Source organism: Camelus ferus, chromosome 13 (assembly GCF_009834535.1).
Source record: "Camelus ferus isolate YT-003-E chromosome 13, BCGSAC_Cfer_1.0, whole genome shotgun sequence".
NCBI classification, from domain to species: Eukaryota; Metazoa; Chordata; class Mammalia; order Artiodactyla; family Camelidae; genus Camelus; species Camelus ferus.
This window is the reverse complement of record NC_045708.1, coordinates 58,312,342-58,337,320: the sequence shown is the minus strand read 5'-3', so window position 1 is coordinate 58,337,320 and position 24,979 is coordinate 58,312,342. Positions and strand designations below refer to the sequence as shown.

The 24,979-nt window shown below is 41.4% G+C and overlaps 1 protein-coding gene across 2 annotated transcripts in view; it reads right to left on the bottom strand.

The window, feature by feature from the left end:
- GIPC2 (GIPC PDZ domain containing family member 2) overlaps positions 1-24,979 on the bottom strand; it is a 79,458-nt gene that overhangs the window by 5,748 nt on the left and 48,731 nt on the right. For both annotated transcript variants that reach the window (XM_006186985.3, XM_032494645.1), the window contains exons 4-5: positions 15,501-15,607; positions 9,810-9,891 (exon numbers count right to left, since the gene is read on the bottom strand). In XM_006186985.3, the coding sequence (XP_006187047.2) occupies positions 9,810-9,891; positions 15,501-15,607 (189 nt within the window). The remainder of the gene's footprint in view (positions 1-9,809; positions 9,892-15,500; positions 15,608-24,979) is intronic.

Sequence of the window (24,979 nt, the reverse complement as noted above, 5' to 3'; positions counted from 1 at the left end):
ATAAGTAGTAAGGGTAATAGATTATAGTTCCATTGAACAAAACAAGAAACTATGAATCCATAATGAAATGAGAGGCTGATTGACAAAGAGGTGAATGGATGGAAGATTTGGTTGGTTGATTCATGGGAAATGGGATATTTACATAGCTTCAGAATCTCCCTCCACCAAATGCTTATTACAGAGAGAACAACCTCACAGTGAAGAAGCTTAGCAAACACCATCTAAAACAAGTCATCAGCATAATTGAATCTCTTCTCTTCGGCATCACCCCCCTATCTCCTACCTTGCCCCAGGCTTCAGCCATGACCCAACAGGTTCTCCATTTACCATCAACACAGAAGCAAAGGAAGAGAGGTCCTCAACTGCAGCTGGACCCTCTGCTCCAGCCCAAGGGCCCAGTCAAGTTTATTAAAATTTTCACATATACATTTTTAACTATATGCCAAGGCTGGCCAGGATACAGTAAAGCAAACACTCAAATACACCATTTGACTTTGTAGATATGGCTTCTGAAAAACAATCTGGCAACAAGTAGCAATCTTTAAAAATGTTCACATCTTTTGATCTACTAATATTTTCACTTCTGGGAATCTATACTGCTTTTTTTCTGGTTTTATTATGATATAACTGATATAAATCACCATAAGTGTTAAAGGTATGCAGCATGATGATTTGACTTAAGTACATCATGAAGTGATTACCACAATAAGTTTAGTTAACATCCATCATCTCCGAGAGATACCAAAAATATGTATTTTTCCTTGTAATAAGAACTCAGGATTTACTCTCTTAACAACTTTCAAATATATCACACAGCAGCGTTAACTATAGTCATCATGCTATGCATTACATCCCTGGTACTCATTTATCTTATAACTGGAAGTTTGTATCTTTTGACCACCCTAACCAGCTTCCCCTCCTCCACCCCCAACCTCTGGTAACCACAGATTTGTTCTTTTTTTCTAAGAGTTTGGTTTTGGGTTGTGTTCCCCACCACCACCTGCTTTGTTTTGTTTTTAGATTCCACATGTAAGTGAGATTTTACAGTATTTGTCTTTCTCGGACTTATTTCACTTAGCATAATGCCCTCAAGTCTCATCCATGTTGTCACAAATGCCAAGATTTCCTCCTTTTGTGGCTGAAGAATATCCCATTGTATGTATATCTCAACTTCTTTGTTCATTCATCTGCCCATAGGCACTTAGGTTATTTCCACTTCTTGGCTATTGTGAATAATGCTGCTACGAACAAAGGGGTGCAGATACCTCTTCAATATGTCTTCATTTCCTTCACATTTAAGGGAATCTATACTTTTTTTAAAAAAACCTTAAAAACAGAAAAGAATTTAGCATAAAATTTTTATAGAAAAACCTAAGGAGGGTGTAGCTCAGTAGTATATAGTGTGTGCTTGGCACGCATGAGGTCCTAGGTTCAATCCCCAGTACCTACTTTACGGAAAAAAAAAAAAAGAAAATTTTTTTAAAAACCTAAGAGGCAGGGGTTTTTTAATAAGCTGTAGAATCATTAAGCTACCTCTAGTTTGATGAAATATAGTGGATAAAATATTTGATAAAATATTTCAAAATAATTTTAAACCATACTTATGACTAACTTTGCAGTAACTTGGGGAAATCTGTTTCTATATTTACTGAAAAAATAGTACATAAATTATATGTTACAATCACAACTGTTTTTACAAAAATCTCTACACAGGACGGGTAAAGGGAGAAGTGTATGTTAACGCAATTATAATAAAATATTTACGGCAGAATTTAGGTGCAAGGTATAGGAGTACTCACTAAGAAGCCTTTCAACTGTGCTGTATGTTTGAAAACCATAATAAAATATTAGAGGAATCTCTACACAGACAATGGAAGAAAATGTAAAACATAGTAGATACATTCAAGTTGGAGAAAAAATTTTGGGGGTTTTTTAGGTTTTTTTGGTTTGGGTGGGAGGTTTTGTTTTGTTTTGTTTTTTGTTTTTTACCTCGGGCTTGTTTAATGCAGTAAAACTATGCTTGAATTATAAACCCTGTAAGCTCATGGGTAACAGCTATATTTTGGAAATTGTTTCCTAAGCCATTAAGAGACACTCTAGGGGAGAGGGTATAGCTCAGTGGCAGAGTGTGTGCTTAGCATACACCAGGTCCCGGGTTCAATCCCCAGTACCGTCATTAAAAAATAAAATAAAATAAGCAAAACCTAATTACCTTCCCCAACAAACAAATTTTAAAATGCGCAAAAAAATTTTTATAAAATCAAGAAACACTCTAATGTCTTCAGCTCTTCGAACAGTCATAGTATTATAGTCAAGAAAGGAGGAAAGCTGCCCTCGGAGCGCGTTTCCCCAGTGAGAGGAGAAACCAAGTGCTCAGGAAACAGGACTTCACTGATAGTCCCCACATACCTGGAGGCTGTGTGTCCCCCCTCGCCTTAGGCGGTCTTGCTTGGCAATCTTAGCCCCAGCCCCAGCTGAACCATGCCGCGCTGCAGAGAAGTCCCAAACCTTTGCTTCCACCCCTGAATTCTCTCACAAGTTCCAGGAAGAGGGCACAAGTCTTCTAGCTTGTGTTCTGTTAGCATCTCAACCAGCACGTCCAGGAACCAAACACCACGTTCCCTTTTAAAGAAATTGCTACTCCTTCGCCCACTGTCACCACTGCCATTAGTGATGCGATCACTCTCCCTGTTCCTTTCTCTTCCTGCCTGGGTACCAAATGCTGCCTCCCCTTGATTCTACCTTTGCAATCTCTCTAATCCACTCCTTTTCATTTCCTCCTCACTGCCCCCATGCTGTTTCCTTCATCTCCAAGTCTAGTCAGCAAACCCTCCCCCAAAGGCACTTGAGGTATCTCTTCCTAAAGCCCAGCTCTGATCCTATTTGGTAGTGAGACAAGAGGACCAGGAAGCTCCCTTCCATTCTCTGAGACTGCCTGTGTCATTCCCATATGTGAAAATACTCCTTGGGTCACCAGTGCATATCTTAAGAACTCTAAACCCTAGTCCGTCATTCTGATTCAAAGTACCCCTGGTGCCCAAATGGCTGTACTTCTCTGCACTAATGCTGTGCCCTCATAAATCTGACCACTCACAACGCCATCTTTCCTCCTTCCTACCTTTGCCCAGGATAACTTCCTCCTAATCACCAGCTCCACCATCTAAACCTCTCTCCGTCCAGACTCCTCCCTCCATGAAACCCTGTGCCCCCAAGCGGAAGCGGTACCTCCACTCCCCAGAGCCTCCTGCCAGTGCTCTTCACATTGAACGTGCGAACAGTCGCCTGGGGTCTTGGTGAAACGCAGATTCTGGTTCAGCAGCCCTGCAGCAAGGCCTGAGAGTCTGTGTTTCCAACAACCCCCAGGCAATGCTAGCCCCGGACCACACTGTGAGGAATAAGGTCTCACGGTGCCTGTTCAGCATTGCTCTGCGTTGTCATTACTTTCATCTACATGTTTTCTCTATTAGAGAATAAATTCCCAACATGGCTTGAACAGCTTACTCAGTCCCTTACGCCCAGGGGACCCAGCTGAGTGTCTGACGTGTAACGAATGCTGGTACATGGATTGGTACAGGAAGTCTCTGTAATCACTTAAATACTTTCTGCCCCCGCACAGTTCGCACGCACTCAGAGTGAAGCCCAGAACTCTGAATCTGTAGCCAGGATGGGAAAGAGGAGTAGCCACAACTTAAAATGCTTGAAAAGTAGGCCTCAAGTTCAGAATTTTGCTTAGTCTACAATTCTAAATATTTCTCACGGGGCCTACAGACAGCATTTATTGAGACAGTTACCTACAGACTATACTGACATATGGGTGATATACAATCTCATTGAGGAAGGAATAAGATACACATAGATTAAAAAATACAAGAAAACCTACAGGCTATTCAGAAGCGGAAATTAAATGCTCTTAAATGTTGGAGGGAACAATGACAGGGACCAGACGTCCACTGATGGACACTGAGTCAACCAATCTCTCATTCACACACACAAACACACACACACACACACACATACACACACGCATTTGGCTAAAAGAAACGACTTGGTACACAGTGTTCTGGCCCCTCGGCAAGGTCAGCAGCATTGTCTAGAGCGCTGAGCCCAGGAACAGTGCATCCTGGACCTGCCTACCCTGGCATGCACTCTCTGCTCTGGGTTCCTTAGTCACCAGATGAGAAAAAGGGTGGCGTACGTCACCCATACGATGATCTCACAGTCCAAACTGTATAATTTCACTCATGCACTTGTGCTGACACAGCAGAAAATCGAGAAAAACTCCCACACCAAATGCAGTCCCAGAGCTGGTCAGACATCCCACACGTTCGACCACTGTCACTAGTGATAACTGTCAGTGACCCTTGCTAAGGATGATGACAGCCATACCTGTTATTTATGACGTGACAAACTTTATACATGTTATTTAATTTAATGCCTTGGCAACTCAATAAGGCTGTTTTTGTCAAACCCCTTTTACAAAGATATGGAAATTAAGGTTCATAGTTTCATAATTTGTCCAAGGGCTAAAGCTTCAAAAATGACCTTAGGACTCGGCCTCCCTGTGAATTCACTATTTTTGAGTCTCTCAACAAACATTCACCAAGTATTTACTCTGGGAGAGGTACTGAGGTAGGAGGTGGGATTAAAAACTGAGTAAGTTATCTGCCTTCAAGGAACCTCTGGTCTTGTAGAAGCAACAAAAATACCAAGTTAAGCAGCTTCACACTTGTGCTGAAAATGCTGTATGTAGCACAGTGCTCTCCATACATCTTCTCAAAGCCAGTAATTTGCTTGTATTATTTTAAAAGAAATTAAGAAAGGAACATGCTCCGAACATGTTATGAATTTTTGCTAATGCATAAAGTATAAACATAAAATTTAAATATATTTATGGGAGAAATAAACTGGCATAATTATATTCTTTTTGATAAAAAATTGAGTCTGATTTAAGAGAAAAGGAAAAGAAACTTAAGCAAATGAGATACTTTTTAGAAAGTTTTATTATATTAACACAATGATAGCTACTAAAATACTTTAAATCTGTTAACTATAATAGATCTGCAATATGCTGCAATAATGTTTAGCACCTGAATACAACCTGGCAAAAAAAACATTCTACTGAAAGAATTGTTGCTCTTACGTATTGTTATATAGCAGCTAAGTGCTGACCTCTAGTGGCTATATTGAGAATATCTTTATATCATTACCCACTACTGAACAACTTTTACATCGTTATCAAAGACAAACTTATTTTGCTCAATCTATATTTTCCACCAAGTTTTTAAATACTTAAACATAAATTTTAGATATAAGATGCTACTATAAGTGAAAAATCTTGGTATGAAAGTCCCAGAATTGGATCTCAGCCTTTAACTTGTTAGCTGACTTCAGACAAGTTACCAAACTTCTCTGAATCTGTTCTCAAATCTATTAAATAGCAAATAATAGGATTTAGATAAAGATTAGTTACCACCATTGCTAATTTAACCATTAAATCTGTAACTGTATCTCTTTCTATGTAAGGTCTTCAGCACTTACTCTCCTTAAGACTTTTTCATAAACATCAACCCATTTCAAGCAACTCACACTGAGTCAAACATCAAAAAATACAGCCAATGTAGATTTTTTTTTTAATGCAAATCTACTTCCAGAACTTCATTGGCTTTACATGAGAAGGATGACTTTCTATGGCATTCATTGTTTTGAATCCACTGAAAAAAGAAAATCACCCTAGGAAGAAATGTAATTATCTCTAAATAACATTATCATATACTTTTAAAAGAGCTATAAATGATTTTATAGGAAAAAATTACTCAGAAGCTATCATTCAGACTTCCTTTCCACACATTTCTGGATCTCTTTATAAATAAGAAATCCTAAAATTCTGAAATTTCTAATATAATCTCCAAATTCGTAAATTGGTATCATCAAAAAATATTGTAGTTTTATATACAATTTACACAATTGCCTTAAATATTCATTAAGAAGCTTATATGACACAGCTCTTCATTGAGTTAGGTCAATCCCACATAAGGTCTTATTGGAGTCGAAGTCTTCCAGAAACCACTTTCCCCCGTGGATAACATTCCAAGGCAAGCCACGTTGGCTGGCTTTGGGTTGTTTGTGGACTAGTTCACAACTGTACACCCAAACAAATCACCATCACCCCCAAACAAATCACCATCACCCCCAAAGCTCCTTCTGCATAGACTCATTTGAATTGTTTTCCATTTTCAAACGGTAAATACATCTCAAAGCTTTTCTTGATGATAGTGTTTTCAGTTTTAGTCATTTTATTGCCATATTACTCTTTTAAATTTTTAACAAAACTTACATTAACAACTTCAAAATAACATCATGTCAGTTTAATTAAGACTTAACATTCCTGAAAGCCAAGAAACACTGGAAATACAAACAAATATATTCATTTGCTGAATCAATGTCACATTTGTGATTCATATTTCATGCTAATCAGATCTGAATAATGAGAGAAATTCCTAATTTAACAATGGCTGACATTCTCCAAATAATTACTTTCCTTAAACTTTACCTCCCTAGGTGACTGATCACATTGCTAATCGTGTATATAATGATAATGAGTTTTTATGCCATTGGAGGAATTTGCAACAGTTGATTAATTAACTTTGTAAAGGGATTACTAGTTAATTTACAAGGAATTTATGAAGAATGTTTAGTGCCCTGAATTTGTCAGAGTGAAAGAAAATTGATCCTCAAAGAACTGTTTCTTAATTCATTTATAATTACTTGTACCACTGCCCAAAACTCTTTCCTGTATATTTTTCATAACAAAAGATTTAGTATTAAATATAATTTATTTAACTATGCCCAATTTATACTTAAGTAGCTATAAGATCTATGCCCAAAATTCAGTTCTAAGGTTGAGCACTGCTTTAAGTGCTCACCTTCGGAAAATGCGGTTCTCCTAAAGATTCAGCAACTGACAGGCTAGTTCCTGCATCTTATACTATTTATACGGGATACAATTTGAAAACTTCTCAACTGAACAGAGATACATTATTCTTCCAACAAATACTACCTGAGTTTAAGAGCACTGCCATCGCTAAACCCCCTTTTCGCTCATTTGCATGCTCATCTGCATAACTGTCACAGGCCCACATCATTTATGCAAATCTCTATATTTTTCCATATACAAAAGGACTGGGAGAAGCGTTTTAAACCATTTGTTTTCTATAGGATTGTCTCAGCTTTGACCTCGCATCTGTGTGTAGCGAGGATCTATTATTGCAAATTTTATATTTCTCTTTAAGGAGCTAGAAAAGAGTACGACTTTTGTTTTCCATGACAGACATCTTGTACAGCCAACACAGAAGTTTTATTTTTAAAGTTAAGGCAGGCAAGAAAAAAATAAACTCGGAAGGAAAAAGGAAGATGAGTGGAAGCAGAAAAGAAAGAACGGGTTTTAAATACTTCTAGCTGAGGTGGAGTAAAATACTTTACCTGGCAGCAAGTAATCAAAACAGTCCACGTCCTTGACTTTAAGAAATGTATTAAGTACCTGATACAAACACACAGAGACGCATGCAGGCACCAACCCGCCCACCGCTGCTGTGCACACTCACTCTTGCCCCACCCAGCACACGCCTGCCCTTCTTCAGGGAATGTTTACCTTGCTTCTGCATGGAAGAGGCCAGGCTCTTCACCGTCTCAGCCCTTGTATTTCAGAGTCACTCTCTAGTCCATAAGTAGAACTTCTGACCCAGACCTACCCACCTCCCGGGCCTCTGTGACTGGCTCACTTGAGACAATCAGAGACAATCCTGAGCGTTTTCTTTGAAAGACTCGGAAAGGCTTTCCCTCTCTCCCACTGTGTTTGCCACCAAGAAGATGCAGAGGGGGGAGCCGTGGCTGTCATTTTGTCTCTATGGGGGGGTGGGGACCTGGGGCTGCCAGGGGATACCACGAGGACCTGAAAGGAAGCCAGAATTGGGAGGAGAGAAACCACACCCTGATGACAGCACCAAATCTAACCATTCTTAAAGCCAGGATCTACTTCTGGATTTTCAGCTGTAAGAACCAAAATATTTCTACCCCTCTTTTTTCCCTTAAGCCAGTTAGAATTGTTGAGTTTTGTTTCATTTGTTATTTGCAACGGAGAGAATCTTAATGGATAAATCAAGGCTCTGACATCCTAATGATGACATAATACACAGAAATTCAACTGCTCAAATGCCCTTATTAGTCATATGCCAAGTGTGTCCACATTCTTCATATTTGATGCAGTGTTCACAAGATTTCAGTAACCTTATTAAGTGTGGCACAACTTTATCATAATAAATACACAATTTGTCAATTATATCTGATGTATTAACTAATGATACTTTTCATACGTATCATTTACTAAACTTTTTCATATACTTTTAATATATATATATATATATATATACACTGTGAAATAATTACCATAATATTCTAGTTAACATCCTTCATCATGTATGTTTTTTAAATCCATAAGGTAGCCTATGAAGGAAATATAATTTGTACTTTATAGATAAAAACCTGAAGTTTAAAATAGTTCATACAATCCAATATCCAAAAAAGCAAACAACTCAATTAAAAGTGGGCAGAAGACCTAAATACACATTTCTCCAAAGAAGACATACAGATGCCAACACATGAAAAAATACTGAACATCACTAATTATTAGAGAAATGCAAATTAAAACTACAGTGAGGTATCACCTCACACCAGTCAGAATGGCCATCATCAGAAAGTCTACAAATGATAAATGCTGTAGAGGATGTGGAGAAAAGGGAACCTTCCTACACTGTCAGTGAGAATGTAAATTGGTACAGCCATTAAGGAGAATGGTATGGAGGTTCCTTAAAAAACTAAAGATAGAGTTGCCATATGATCCAGCATCCCACTCTTGGGCATCTATCCAGAAAAGATGAAAACTCTAGTTCGAAAAGATACGTGTACCCCAATGTTCAGAGTAGCATTATTTATAATAGCCAAGACATGGAAACAACCTGTCCATCAACAGATGACTGGATAAAGATGTAAGATTATATATATATATATATATGCGCAATGGAATATTAGCCATAAAAAAGAATGAAATCTTGCCATTTGCAGCAACATGGATGGACCTAGAAAATATCATACTAAGTGAAGTCAGACAGAGAAAGACAAATTATTATATGATGTCACTTACATGCAAAATCTAAAAAAAAAATAGTAATTTATTAAGAAACAGACAGAAACAGACAACAGACATAGAAAACAAATTTATAGTCACCAAAAGAGAAAGGGGGGATAAATTAGGAGTATGGGATTAATAGATACACACTACTATATATAAAATAGATAATAAGGATTTAACTGTGCAGCACAGGGAACTACATTCAATATCTTGTAATAACATATAATGGAAAAGAATCTGAAAGTAGATATATATATATATATATATAAAAAAAACAGAATCACTTTGATCACTTTGCTGCACACCTGAAACTAACACAATATTATAAATCAACTGTACTTTGAATTTAAAAAGTAGACAAAATAAACATTTTTCCTATTTTTAAAAAAAAAACTGAAGTTTTGAAAAGTTGACTTGGCTTTGAGGCCTCACAACTAGTAAGAGGTAAAGGCCAGGGTCTTCTTTTCATTTTTATTTATTATCTTTATTTTCATTATGCTTTTCATCACTCCACAAATACCTTCTATCTCGAAAAGCATAACTGACTATAAATGCAAGGGAAACAGATAAGCATTACGTTCCATCAAATTAAGAAAGAGAAGACTTTTTTAGAGTATGATCTTACCTAAATCGATATCTCGAATTCCTATGTACAATTCAAGAAGATCGTCGACCTTTCCAATGGCCTTTGCTTTGGTTTCAGAGGGCTGTATCAGAGAAGAGAGAAATAAGGTTATATTTGTATCTTGAACGCCGAGGCACACACAGGGGGAAATCTGACATGGAGCCAGCTCTTGTATGCTTCAGCTAATTTGAATCTCTCTTGAAGTCCAGGAAGACTTCAGAAAGAAAGTGGCTTAAGAACTGTGTTTCCAAAGATGAACTGGCATCAGATAAGCAGGACGAGGCACTGCAAGTAGAAGGAAATAGATACGCATGGTCTGTGTGACGTTCCAGGGTCTGACAAACAGTACAGCACGTTAAAGAGACAGCAAGACGTCCAGTGTGATGGGAAACACAGTGCCAGACATGACTAGATCTTAGGAGCTCCTGTGTGCCATGAAAAGGGCTTTGGTCTCTATCATGTGGGCCAGGGTTTCCAAACCTTTTAACAGCTCACCCCAAGAGTAAAACACTCTGAACACACACCCCTATTGTTTTTATTTAATTTTACTGTACAGTAGTTCCCCTCATCTGCGGTTTTGCTTTCCTCAGCTTCAGTTACCTCAGTCATTTGAGGGCTGAAAATATTAAATGGAAAGTTTCAGAAATAAACAGTTCATAAGTTTTAAATTGTATGCCATTTTGAGTAGCGAGATATAATCTCACACCATTCGCTCGATCCCAGAATCCCCAACCATCTACATCACCTGCTCCTGACATCCAACCATCAACATCATCAGGGCTGATGATCTGGGGTCACACGGAGCAGGTGCTCCTCCCTCTCACGTACAGTCAGGTGGATAGTAGCCTGATGCTACGTCACAATGCCTGCGTCACTCACCTCACTTCATCTCATCACACTGACATTTTATCATCTCACATCATCGCAAGAAGGGTGAGTACGTACAGTGAGATATAAGAGAGACTATGTTCACACAAATTTTATTATAAAATATTTTATAATTGTTCCATTTTATTATTAATTATTGTTATTAATCTTTTACTGTGCCCAATTTATAAATTAAACTTTATCGTAAGTATGTATGTATAGGAAAAACAATATATTTGGGTTCAGTACTATCTGCAGTTTCCAGCAGCCAATGAGGGTCTTGGAACGTGTCCCCGGAGGATAAGAGGGGACCACTGTATGCACTTTAAATCAATTGCACATGTGTTATCATACTGATGCATTGTGTACCTTATCAAAACACACAAACGTCAATTTTATAAGGAGATGATGAGATAATATTTTTAAATAATTTTCATTTTATGTATTAATGGTACCAAAGCATTTTGTTCTTCCTAAAATTATCATTAAATAGTTTTTGCATTGAAATTATTAATTAATTTAAGTATTAAATTTCAATGCAAAACATGGTTAGATATATTTTATTATTCTTTTAAAGTCTTTTTTGGTAGTATTTGGTAATCTGGTTCTACACTCAGTTTATTTCAATACCTGGTTATAAAGGGCTTCATACCTGAGAAAGAAATTGCCCAAAGATGTTAAATACTCAACTGCCAAATGTCCAACTCAAAATTACACTGCAAAAATGCATAATATTTTAGATACCACGGTAAATGTATGTTGCTTTGTAGTCAAAGCTTATTTAAAAATATACATTTTATTGCAAATAAATTTTTGTATTTCCTTGATATTATTGCAACTTTCTCATATTTATATTTATATTAACTAAGCCTTTATGACAATAAGACACACAATACACCACTCTTGCCTGCTTTACAGTGTATTCTGACCGGTCTGTGTAAAGCAACAGGCTGTGCAAGGTGTTTACCTTGGTAGCCACCCGGCCACGTTGTAAGTTACTGTAACAAGTATCAGCGCTTCTCGTACAAAAACGGCCGCTGGTCTCTCACTGTTCTAAATAGATCTTGATCTCGTCACTCTTTTTCCATTCACATTCTGACCGTCTGTGTGCAGTCCTGATTGTTTTTAATTGAAATATAACTGACATATACATTATCTTAGTTTCAGGTATATAACATAATGATCTATGTACATATTAATTAAAAAATCACCACAGTAAGTCTAGTCAACATCCATCACCACACAGAGTTACCATTTTTTTTCCCTTGTGATGAGAACTTTTAAGATCTAGTCTCTTAGCAACATTCAAACATATAACACAGTATTACCGACTGCAGTCACCATGCTTTACAGTACAAATGTATACAGTAAGTATAAAAAAGTCCTGAGGAGGGCTTATTTACAACTGGAAGTTATACCTTTTGAGCCACTTCACCCGTTTCATGCACCACCCCCCAACCCCCTGCCTCTGGCAACAACTGATCTGCTCTGTTTCTCTATGACGTTGTTACTTCAGTTGGGTTTTGGTGGGGGTAGGGTGGGGTGGGGGCAGTGTTAGAATCCACATATAACTGAGGGCATCCAGTATTTGTCTTTCTCTGTCTTATTTCACTTAGCACAAAGCCCTCAAGGTCCATCCATGTTGTTGCAAATGGCAGGATTTTCTTCTTTTTTTATGGCTGAATAATACCCTCTCATCTTTTCTTATTTGCAAAAGTTTCCTTGTGAGTCCCGTTGCCTGCAGTCTTCATCCTTCCAAATCCACTCTGCTCAACAGCCCATCCCCTAGAACCAAGGGATTTTTCAAAAACACAAAACTGACTGTGCTGCTCCCCTTGCAATTCTTAAATAGCACCTCCATGACCCACCACCCCTTCACATCCTGACCCCCTGACCCAGGCCTCCACCTCCAGTCTCACCACCCCCACCAGGTCCTTCCAGCACCCACCCTCAGGCCCCTGGACACTTACAAGGTCCCCATATTCACCGTCATCTCACGTCTAGAACACACTTCTCCCCATCTTTGACCAACTCTGTCATTTCTTCTGGAGGAAACTCCCTGACTCCCCTCTTCCTCGATCTCTAACTGCAGCTGATCAGCCCCTCCCTGGTGGCATCAACCTTACCCTTCTGGTTTGTCACAGCTTCCTTTCATGTCTCTCTCCCTCTAGAGGAAAAACAAGGTCTTTATTCCTCTTGGTATCACTAGCACCTGGACTGTGCCTGTCTCAACAAACACACGGTGAATCCATTATGAGGATGCAGGCAGAATACCGTTCACAGTTCTCAGAATTTGTGCTAGGTTACGAGGGGCTGAGTTGTTCCAAATCTGTAAGTCCTTTAATGTCGGAAATTAAATTGTAAGTCATCTGTATCAAATCTAATACTAGCTCCAAATTAGTTGTTTCCCTTTACCGTGAGCTATTTGAATTGCCCTATTTAATGAAACAGGCTATGCAAATAGGAAGGGAGTTTAAGATGTTTATCTTTGAGTGAATCTTTCCTACCTCCTCAGGCAGCTCTTCAGCTCTTCTTTTTCATTCCAGCACCTTATACAGAGCAGCTGCTCAACAAACATTTACTACCCGCGTTCTTCCCGAAGTGACATGGAGTTTTTCCTGCCGCCCCCCCCCCCCCCCCCCCGGCTCCCTGGTTGAACGTCTGTCCTCTTGTCCTCCCAGCCTCCCCTGGAAAGCACGGATCTTCCATCCTCTAATAGCTTCTTTCCTCCTACTGAGGTTTGTTCCTCTGCTCAATAAACATTCACCAGCCTTTGGCAATTTGCCTGGCAGTGTGCTGGGCACCAGAAAACTAAAGAGTGACCAGAACTCACCGCCCTGGTCTTTTTCCCACAAGCCTCATCCTATCTCACTTTCAATATTCATTTGGCGGGAGAGGGGATAGCTCAGTGGTAGAGCGTGCGTTTAGCATGCACAAGGTCGGGGTTCCATCCCCAGTACCTCTGTTTAAAAATAAATAAACAAACAAACAAAAAAACCTATTTACCATCCCTCCCCAAAAAATAAAATAAAATAAAATGCATTTGGCTCTCCCAGGCCTCTGGGCTGTCATGGCCTCCGGGTCAATCTTTTCACTCCCCCAGGATGGAGGCACCTGACTCGGAATCCTCCTCTGGATTCCCCCACACTGTCGATGCCCTGAGGGACTCAAACACCCCCGAGCACAACCTTGGCCTCCTGGTTCCTTGCATGTTGTTCCAACAAGCACCCCACCACTGACCGACCCTGACATCGTGTCCCACAAACCCTGGGCCCCACTCCACGAGAACAGCCTCCTAGCCGCTCACATCTCACTCCTTCGCCCTTCAGACAGGTGGGCACCTAGGACGGCAGGCACACAGGGCCCGGCAGGAGCTCGGAGCCCGGGGCCTGCCTGCCCTCCCCTCCCCCACAGGGGCTCACCACCTGCCTTCCACCGCTTTGTGAGCGGCCCTGCCCCTGGCCACGGGACGCCTTACCTCTGCCGCCCTCTCCCCTGCTGTCCCCTGCTTCTACCCTCCTTCCCACCATTTGTCTCTTCCGCTGGTGGTTTTCCCGCAAATACTGACCCTTAGAGAGACACCTCTACACAGTCAGTCAGCAAAACCCTTACTCCTGTCAAGCGTAAGTGAGTCAATTACTAATTCATTAATTCAGCCAAGATATGAGCTCCTTTGAAGCATTAGATACTGTTCAACCTGCTGGGGATACAGCAGTGATCAGGACGTGTGAGGAAGGAGGGAGACAAGACACAACAAGGAAACAAAGACAAGGAGTTCCATTGCATTGAGCACCTTGAAGAAAACGAAGGGCCAGGAAGACTGGGCAGTGGGAGGGGAGGCGGAGGCTGCCATTTATACAAGCGACTCAGAGGTGAGATGGGGTGCGATGTGGACAGAAACTGAAGATGGCCAGGGAGTGAGCCATGCCCTTAAGCGGGCAGAGCATTCAGGGAGAGGTGACAGCAGCACAGAGCCCCTGAGGTGGGGCTGTATCTGGAGTGTTTCGGGACAGCCAGGAGACTCCAGGAGCTGAAGCAGAGGCAGCCTGGAGGAGAACGGTGGGAGTGAGACCAGGGAAGAAGTGCAGAGTCGGGTCGTGCTGGTCACCCTGAGGATCTGCGCTTCTACTCTGGGTCACGTGGGAAGCCACTGGAGGGCTTTGAATAGACTGGTACCGAAAAGTAACAACCTCACTTGTGTTTTTAAAGGATAATTCTGGCTGCTGTGTGGGCACAGAGGGAAGGCGGGCAAGGGAGCCCCACCTAGGAAGAATGAATGGATGGCTGTAATATTCAAGAGGAGATGTTGGTGCCCTGGGCCAGAGTGGTGGGGGCAGAGGTGGTGAGAAGTTGCTGGATTCTGGTTGGTTGTGGAGGTAGATCCAGCAGGATTTGCTGATGGAAGGGATGGGGGACGTGAAGGAGAGTCAAGATGACTGGAGTTCGTGCACATCATCTTTCATCATCAAGATCTGAAGTATGTCTACTGCTGCAGGTGGCTCAGCGACTTGTCCTTGGATCTCAGAGAGCTCTGGCTGAGTGTTTGAGCCAGGTGTCTATTTACTCTAGAAGAACCCATCTGCAGGTAGCTGAGGATTGCTATTGCACAGTCTCTTCTCATGCACTTAGTTTCCATATTTCCTTCTCAGATACCTTCAGGAACTTTCATATTGTTTAAGCAAGCAATGGATTAAGATCTATGCTTTTCATTAGAATGTATGGCATTTTATTTAACTTCATGATTTTACCTTTATTTCCAGCTCTAAGCAACATGAATGCCTATATGTTTCCAAGCAGAACAGGGATTAAATGAATACAACGTACCACTTCCTCCACGATGGCAGGACCTTTCGGTCTCAGGCGAAGTGTCTCCCTTCCAGTACCAATGTTTCCTGTTGACGACTTTCCAGCTTTTGACCTTGGCTCTATTTCTAGAAACATACAATGGATGGGGACAGGTACATATATTCAGAAAGAATTCCAACCAATTGCTATAAAAGCTAATGTAGTTTCCATCACAAATTTTTGTACAGTTATTGCAGAGATGTGATAAAAGCTATGCCTTCTGATAGAATTGCCCAAGACAAAATAAATCCACCTGTCACCCATTATTCTCATATGAGAGTCTCTACGAGAGGTCTGCCTACCAAAAGAAAAGTGGCTGTGTGAAATGTATACATGGGAAAGATGATGTTTTAAGGACTAAAGAAAAAACAGTTGGTTTTGTTCTAAGAGTAAATACGTGGCAGGAAAGCAGAGGTAGATGTTCAGCTGGCCTTCATCAAGGTCATGAAGAAGGGAGTCATTTCTTGATAGAAGAGAGGGATGGAGGCATCATTACTTGAGTACCAACGTTTTGCATAATGCTTTAAATCCAAAATCCCATTTAATTCTCGAGTTAACCTATGAGGCAAGTTAGAGCTGCCATTTTCAAGAAAAGGAAATTGAACTGAGTAAGGATCAGAGCTGGGATTCAAATCCAGCTCTCGTGATCCCAAAGTCTGTATGTTTTCCTCAATGACACTTCACCACCACACCTTTTGGAAGCACAAGGGATAAATTCAGAGGCAATGGACCAAGAGAAGCAGGGTCCTTGAGAAGCTGGGAACAGGTCCCAAGGAAGGAGGCCCCCTAGAAGGCAGGAGAGAGCAGGGAGAGGGAGTCCACAGGGAGCCACATTCTCCTAAGCTTGTTTCCTACGTGTGTGTTTTATTTTGGTTTTTGTTTCTGCAGTATACCAAGAGTCACCTGCCAATACCAGACAGTCACATAAATGAGGGAAAGTGTAGGGTGGGAACTGAGGATAACTCCATGGAGGGTACCCTGTCTAAGCTCCTCCAGTAACTCCCTGCCCTGTGGGAATGTAGACCCTGCAAGCCAGATCTTCTATTTGTTTGCAAAGAACACAGATACTCAAGAGTTTTACATGAATCTCCTGAGTTTCAACTTAAGGCAACTAAATCAAAGTTTTAAAAACAACGTGATGGCAAAGACAAAAGATTTGTGGATCAGATCCAGTCACAGGCCACCAATTCATAACTTCTGCAAACATCGCTCGAGTCTCCTCGACTGAGGACTCTGTGGCAGCAGTTTGGGGCAAGGAAAGGAGGTGGGAGAGGGGAGATACAGCACCAAGACCTGGAGGTAACTGAGCCCCCGTGCAGAGTCACAGGGCAGGCTGGTGTGCGAAAGTGCACCGAGCTCTCAGGATGTGGACATCGGCCGACCCGCACGGATGCGCCCTTCCTTAGAGTCTAGGGTAATTCCCGTCTTCAAGTTCTGCTTCGCTACTGGGAATCTACTCCGAGGGGACTGAGGATTTTTAACCTGCATTTGAGGACAGAATTGCCAAAACATAAGCTTTCCTCCAAGAATGAAATTATTAAAAATTATCATGCTACAAATAGAGCAGTTCCCCTAAGCCTAAACCTCTGGATGGTGGCCAACGGAGCTTATGCTGATCGTGACGAGCAGACAGATGCTCGGGAGACTAGAGCTGCATCAGCAAGTCTGCAGCATTCGCCTTGCCGGTCACACCGCGTCCCATCTGAGGGAAGAACACATTAATAGAAACAAGATGCTCACTCAGCACAGAGTTTCCAAAAGAATATCCAAAGAAAAAGATGAGGTCAGTCTGTCATCAGCACTGTCCAGGATTCTGCCCTGCCCGGCTTAGAGTCACATGCAGAACTACAGTGGTCACAAGAGCCTCAGTTTAATGATGCTAACCTTCCAGGTAAACAACCTGACAACTCCCACCCCAGCCCACCACACACACCGCCCACTGTGATTGCTCCAAGCAGCCTGCTCCCTATAACTTGTCTTCCCATGTACATTGCCTGCAGGGTGGGAAGCGAACTGCTCAGCCTGGTCCATCACCGCGTGTGCACTGCTGATTGCAGAGTAACACACTGGCACCGTGGCTTAGCAACAAGTCTTTTCTAAGTTTGTTAAGCATGATATAATCCTGGAAAACGGAACAAGTCCGGATACACTTAAAAAAATAAAAGGCTTCTGGGATTTACGAGGCTGAGGACCCAGATGCTGGAACGTGGGAACTTCAAGGAGGGGTCGTTGCCCAGGCTTGAGAAGTTCAGCCAGCCTCCCTAGACGACACCTCTAGCTTGCCTTGCATTTACCTGCAACTCCAGCGGCTAAAAGGGAAAATGTAATGGAGAATGGAAAATTTTTCCTTTTAACAAGTTTTATTTTTTTAAAGCAGTTTTCAGTTCACAGCAAAATTGAGAAGACAGACCTCCTGGAACCTGGTGCCCCCACACATGCGTCACCCCACCACTGCCAACGGCCCCACCACGGTGGCACACTGGTTACAGCCAATAGGCCTGGACGTCGTCATCACCCGAAGTCCACAGTTCACATCAGGGTCCACGCTCAGTACTGTACATCCTATGCGTTTGGACAAATGAATGACATGGATCCACCATCACAGTAACATACAGAGTAGTTTCCTTTCCCTAAAAACCCTCTGTGCTCTGCCTTTTCGCCTCAGATTTTTTTTTTTTTTTCATTATGTGTTTGTCATCTTCTCCTTGAGAGTGTTATCTCAAAACTAACCACTTGGTGGCATCAAAATAAAAGTTAAAATTTAAGTTCTGGCTTGGCCCGGCCTCCAGAAAGGCAGCTTTTCAGGGCTAAAGGAACAGAAGCCATGTTCCTCTGCGATCCTGTGATTCAGGGACGTTAACTTTCCGGTTTATACAGGAAAACAGGCAGAACGGACCTGTTCACCTGCAGGGATAAAACATTTCACGTTTTTTTTTTGAAGATGGCAAATGATTTTGGTCTGGCCTACTTTTAGGGTGCTGGCCTAAGCGTGTCTAACCAACCAGGCCAAACCCTCAGTCAGTCACTGCACTTCTCAAGAATGGACATGCATGAGGCCTCTCTTGGGGCTGAATAATGAGAGGTTTGCAGCTCAGACAGTAGACAGGTAGCCAGACTCGCTAGACTCAGGGCTCCCACTCCTGTGTCACTTAGGGCACAAGACGCTCACGGCCTGCGGGTGCACAGCTGCTCCCACAGCTGAGTTGGACGTCACCAAGGAACAGTCACGTTTCTTCCCAGACCCTTTCGTGGCTATTATATTTGTGACTCTAATTGTGTAATTGAATTTAGAAATGTGTGAGCTGATGAAATAAGTGTGAAACAAGGAGTTACTATTGCTAAGAAAACTAGGTTAACTGCTTTGGAAAGATTCCATAAGGGCGAGTTGCTAAAAAAAAAAAAAAAAATACGTGTGGGCAAGATGATGCTTGGAAAAAAAAGTCTTTAAACACCCAGCATTTCACACATCTGGCTTTTAAATATAAAACAGAACCCATAAATATGGATTAAGGTTGTGATTATATAAGACTTTACAGAACTCTAACTTGTGTCTTCTACTCCAAGAAGAATAAAGAATAGTAAAAGAATGCATATTTATATGCATATTTATATGTTTTAAAATAAAATGTATAGAAGGGAGGGTATAGCTCAGTGGTAGAGTGCCTGCTTAGCATGCACAAAGTCCTGGGTTCAATCCCCAGTACCTCCATTAAAAAGAAATAAAAAATAAAAAATGAAAAGAAATGTTTATTTACACTCGTATCAGTCTTTATGATACCCCATTTTAACTGGCATGTTCAATAAGCAGGCCAAGCCCCAGTCCTGGCTACGTCATAAAGGGCAGTGGTGGCTTCACTGGAACGGAGAAGGCAGCAAGCTGTCTCCAGCCCCACCCAGGGCCCTGGGGAAAGAAGGAGGCGGACAGCAGCCCAGCCTTCAGGAGGAGCCCATGCACCACAGCTGAGACCCCCACCTGACGCAGGGTGCCAGTGGGGAGGTGGGGTCTCCTGCTCCTGCGCAGAACGAGGCCTGGTTCTGGTCCTACGGGGGCCCCAGTTGGCCGGGAGTACAAATCACAGTTTAACAACAGGGATTGACTGTGTAGGGAACTCTCTTATATTTACAGGGAACTATATCCAATCTCTTGTTACAACCTATGATGGAAGAAACCGATCTTTAAATGATCACAGCGGGGCAGAGCTGTGATTTCCATGAGAGGGGAGCTCAGACGGACAAAGCTGTATCCAACAGCTGGATACAAGAGAACAGGAGATGGACCTTAGGATCCAAGACACTGAGTTAAAATCCCAACTCCTCCATTTGCAAATTGTGAGAACTTGAGAAATAAGTCCTTATGTGCATAGTAACACCTACAGACGGTGGGTTTGAAGCATTCAAAGGGCTGCCGGGTGAAGGGTGCTTTGCCCAGGGGCTGATGTGCTGCTGCCGCTGCACCTGCTGGTGCTGATTCGGTCCAGCCTGCTCTTCCCTACCGCCTTCCCATCAAAACCCTTTGCACCACTTTTCTCTCTGAGAAACATGCCAAGTCTCTCTTTACAGCTCTGTTACAGGATAGGTACTACCAGTCTAATTTTACAATTAAAGTTACACTTGAGGCTTGGAGCTTTATATTTTTGTTTTGTTTTGGGGGGAGTGGTAATTAGGTTTACTTATTTATTTTATGTTTAGAGGAGGTACTGGGGATTGAACCCAGGACCTTGTGCATGCTAAGCATGCGCTCTACCACTTGAGCTGTATCCTCCCCCCGCCCCCAGGCTTGGCGTTTTCACCAAGGTCATTGGTAGAACTGGCCCTGGCACCCCAGAGCCACCACTTGACTTTGTATTCCATTGATGAGTGTGAGTTGCTATTGGTAACAGACATTAGTTGACTGTCTTCTAATGTCTGCATGTGGTCATTTGAGGATCATGGTGGTTCAGGGGAAGCTGACTGCTCCCAGTTTCAGGGATGGACACACGTATGGGCCAAGCTAACATCACAGTGATTGTTTCAGAGGTGGGCAAAGAGAGTTAGGTCAGAAAAAAACTAAGGACTTTTGCTAGAAATTCTGAGGCAAGGACACTCTCCTTTTCTGTTCCATGTGAATAAAGAAGCACATGGTCCCAGCCATGGCTGACCACCGTCTTGGGACACCCTAAGATGATACATGAATGATGAAGCTGATGTATCAGGCAGCGGAGCAGAAAGGAAGGGCAAGAAACAGGGTCCTCAGCTCATTGCATGGGGCCCTACCCAGAGCTTTGCTAATGCCTGTATCATTCATGGACCACCGTGGATCTTAGAAAGATCCCCTTTTCTGCGTAAATCCCCACTGTCTGCAACTGAAAGGCACCTCACAGATACAGAATTGTGTCTGAGCAGTAAAGCAATCCTTCTAAAAAGACCTTTCAACGCCTGGACATACACAAATGGCACTGTCCATAAACAGCTCACTGCTCCCTTCCCAACCTCCACCCTCAACACACACACACACTCACACACACACACAGACATTCCGAATACTTGACATAGAATCTAGCTTTGGCCCAGAATTTAAAATTTTAACTGTACATTCCCTTTTTCTATGTGTCCTCCTCTCCCCAACATTTTTCAGACTTATTTATAGAGTAGCAGTGGGGTTGTTTTTGTTTTGATTCAGCTGGTCGGGTGCTGGGGAAGATAAGAAGGAAAAGTAGGTAAGTGGATGCCACTGTGCACAAGGCGTTTATCGGATCAAAAGGGTTGGCAACACGTGACCCAACCGACCAAAAAAAAAGAAAAAAGCCACACACACAAAGTTGTGCTTAACTGTTCCTTTGACGAGACTGAGCAGTGCATGGCAAGTGTTGGACGTGAAATAACTATGCCCAAAATCTTATTCTTTAAGTAAGATGTCATTTGAGAAAACCTCAGCCCTATTTTCTTAACTCCCTGAAATTACAGGTGAAAGTTACTGTGGTCAAGGGTGGCGACTGAGTCTGTGGAGCTGCCCCAGGAGCCGAAGCTGTCACGTCCCCTCCACCCTCTCTTCCCACTGCACACAATCGAGGCCATTCGTACCGTTAAAAAAAAATTTAACGTGCATCTCTGAGATTGTTTTAATCCGGAGGGGGCTGTGTTACAAAAAAATACTATAAACCTCTATAGACACTAAAATAAAGAAGTTTTTTTAAAAAAAGGATGGCTAAAACAATTTTACCCTTTATACTTATTTTATTCCATCACATGATTTTATGGGAATTCAAAAATCAAAAATCGTTCACTATTATTAATGGTTTATTACACATATTTTTTTCCTCTAACTTTTAAAAAGGTTACATACAAAAGCACCAATTCTGCCAATTTAAAAAGTTGACACAGTGTAATTTTCTACCACATTTCTAGCATGGAACCAATTATAATAATATTACAGAAAACTTTAAAATGAGTATAATCATATAGTTAAAAATTATAAAGCCATTAAAAACAGAGTGATTCAGTTTCTCTACTTCCTAGCCTAGGAATGCTAGCCTTCTTTTTTTTAAATAATTATTTTCTGGTTATAAAAGTTAATATTTTATATCTCAAATGTGAAAAACACAAAAAGCTTAAAGAAATAACTCATTCATAAACTGACCACCTAAAGATAACTTTTAACATTTTCAATATATATATACACTGCAAGTCATCTTTCTTCTATATTTGAAGATAGTTTTTACAAAAATGAGATATTACTGTGAGACAGGAGGGAGGAGGGTAGGGCACAGCCATTAAAGGAATGACACAGCAATTGAAGATTCTCGACTCCCTGTAGACCTTGAGGCCCAAGAGGGCAGGAGACCTGACTTCCAGTGGACCTTGAGCTTCATTATATGCTCATTGTGATGCAGTAGCTGCTAAGTGACACACCCACAGGCACCAGGACAGGGGCTGACCGGAAAAGGTCAAAAAGTGGGTGGTGGCCCAGTTCCTGGGAATCTCAGCCCCTTCCCCAGAGTAGTTGGAATAATCCTACTTGTCAACATATGAAGTTACTGAGCCCATAAAAACTAACCACCGGCACCCCCCAGCCTCTCTCTCTCTCTTTCTCTCTCGCTGGCCTTCTGAGACGGCCCGTCTGTCTATGGAGTGTGCATCTCTCTGAATAAATCTACTTTTACCACAATTATTTTGTGCAGGGTAATTAGGTTTACTTATTTATTTTTAAATTAAGTTTAGTTTTGTTTTGTTTTAGTGGAGGTACTGGGGATTGAACCCAGGACCTTGTGCATGCCAAGCCTGCGCTCTACCACTTGAGCTGTATCCTCCCCCTTCTGACCACAATTTTGAGCATAATTTGTTAGGTCTGTTTTCCTACAATTATATGACAACTCCCACTGTACAAATACTCTCTGGTAGAATATATATTATTGGTATAATTGCTATTTTTCTAATAAGGTACACTATCTTCATACTGTTCTACCATATTAAGGAAGCCACTTACATTTTAGCATCATTTTTGACCCCTTCATCCTACATTGCTATTTTAATTATTAAGCTTAAAAACAGCTGAAAACTGTTATCTATGTTCCACTCATGGCTGTGAAACAGAGCAGGACCCTGTGGGGCCCTCCCTGGCACAAATCCTGTGTCCGTTTCTTATTTGTAGGAAACAGGCTTCATTCCACCTCCTTGACCTTCCCTGAGTTCCAAACGGCAGATTCCAACAGTTGCTGATCAGGGAAGGGAGGGGATGCAGAAACAAAGGAGGAGCAGTCAAGAAGCAATAGTGCAGTGACGGGGGCAGGGTCCTGGTTCCTCCTCAAGGAATATACGTAACAATTTCTTTGAATGCTTCTGCAGGAACTAAGGCCCCCACCCAGGTGAAGGATGGCAACTTCAGGTCCAGCACAAGATCCTTGGAACACTGCCCTGTGACCTCACCGCCAACCAGTCAGAAGAAAGTCACACACCCTGCACCCTCACCCCAAATGTCAGTTATCCAATTTTCCCTTTTATCACAGGCTCCATTGGAAAGAGATCTGGGCTCACATTTGCTTCTTCCAAACCTTCTCTCCTCCCTCTTTTACCTGAAGAGCATCAACACATCCCCTACCCGATTTGTGCCTTTGCAATACTGCTCAGGCTTGTTTCTTTCCTTCAAATTCCCACTGCTGCTTCTAATCCCAGCCCTTCTCATTAACTTCTGAACTGCTACAGCAGCCTCTTCCATGTTTCTCCTCTAATCAAATACAGCCACATTCCTCTTCTGGGCGTAATTCCCCAAAGTCTGTTTCATCATGTCATTCTTCAGTTCTAAACCTCTTATCCTCTAACACAAGCTCAGGTTCCCCACTAGCTTTCAGAGCTTTTTTTTTTTTTTTTTTTTTTTTTTTGGTATCAATTTAATTAGAGAAAGCTCATACGCAACACTGACATTACTAGACTTTTCTGGGTTCCTAGAGGTCACGTAAAACTGCATCTCTATCAGACAAGCAGATCTCGCTTTCTGAATGGGAGCCAGGAAGCAGGATTTTGCCTCCTCTCAGCTTGCCTTTGCTGAGCTACAACCATTTTCAGTAGGAAGCTCCACTCATTCTATCTAGTCTTTCTCTCTTTTGTCACAATTCACCCTGATTCCTTTGCTTTATTATTATTATTTTAACGTGATGCTAATTATTCACGACCCTTCATATGGCATTTGAGAAGATGACAGTGTTCAAGACATAATTTCTATTGACTTTCCCTATTTGTAAGTACTTCCTGCCCCCCTCTGAATTTCCACTGTTTCGAGTTTTTACTTTTCTGGTGCACTTTTGTATTTTTGGTCCGATGTGTAACTTACATGTGTGTGCTTGTTTTTGTCTTCTTTCCTTCCCTGAATGCACCATTCTGGTAACACAGCAAGAGCCATGATTCACCTCTTGTTGTCCACACCCTTAGTCTCTTGTTTAGCATAATGCAAGGAGTCAGTGAGCATCTACTGAAGTAACTCTTAACACTGCCACAGAATGACGTTGCAGAAAAATGCCACTTTTGCTTAGTATCTCTGAATATTTAATGTTACTTGAATGCCACCAAAATTACTGAATGTAGAGCACAGAGTAAACACCTCTGTGTTGGGTGTGTGTTTTTTGTTTTTAGTGTGGATTATGTTTTTCTCTCTCTAGGATTTAAGAAAGCCCAAAGTGGTTTCCAGGTATTTTCAACAGAGACTAAACAACCTAACCTACTATCTAAAAGAATTAGAAAAACAAAACAAAACAAAACAAAAAAACCTAAAGTCAGCAGAAGGAAGAAAGGAAATAAAAGAGATTAATAATAGAAAAAAATCAATAAAGCCAACAGCTGGTTTTTTGTTGTTTGTTTGTTTTGTTGGTTTTTTTTTTTTGAAATGATAAGCAAAAGCAACAAAAAAATTCTGGCCAGGCTTACCAAGAAGAAAACAGAAAAGAACCAAATAAACAAAATAAGAAATGAAAGAAGAGAAATAATAACCA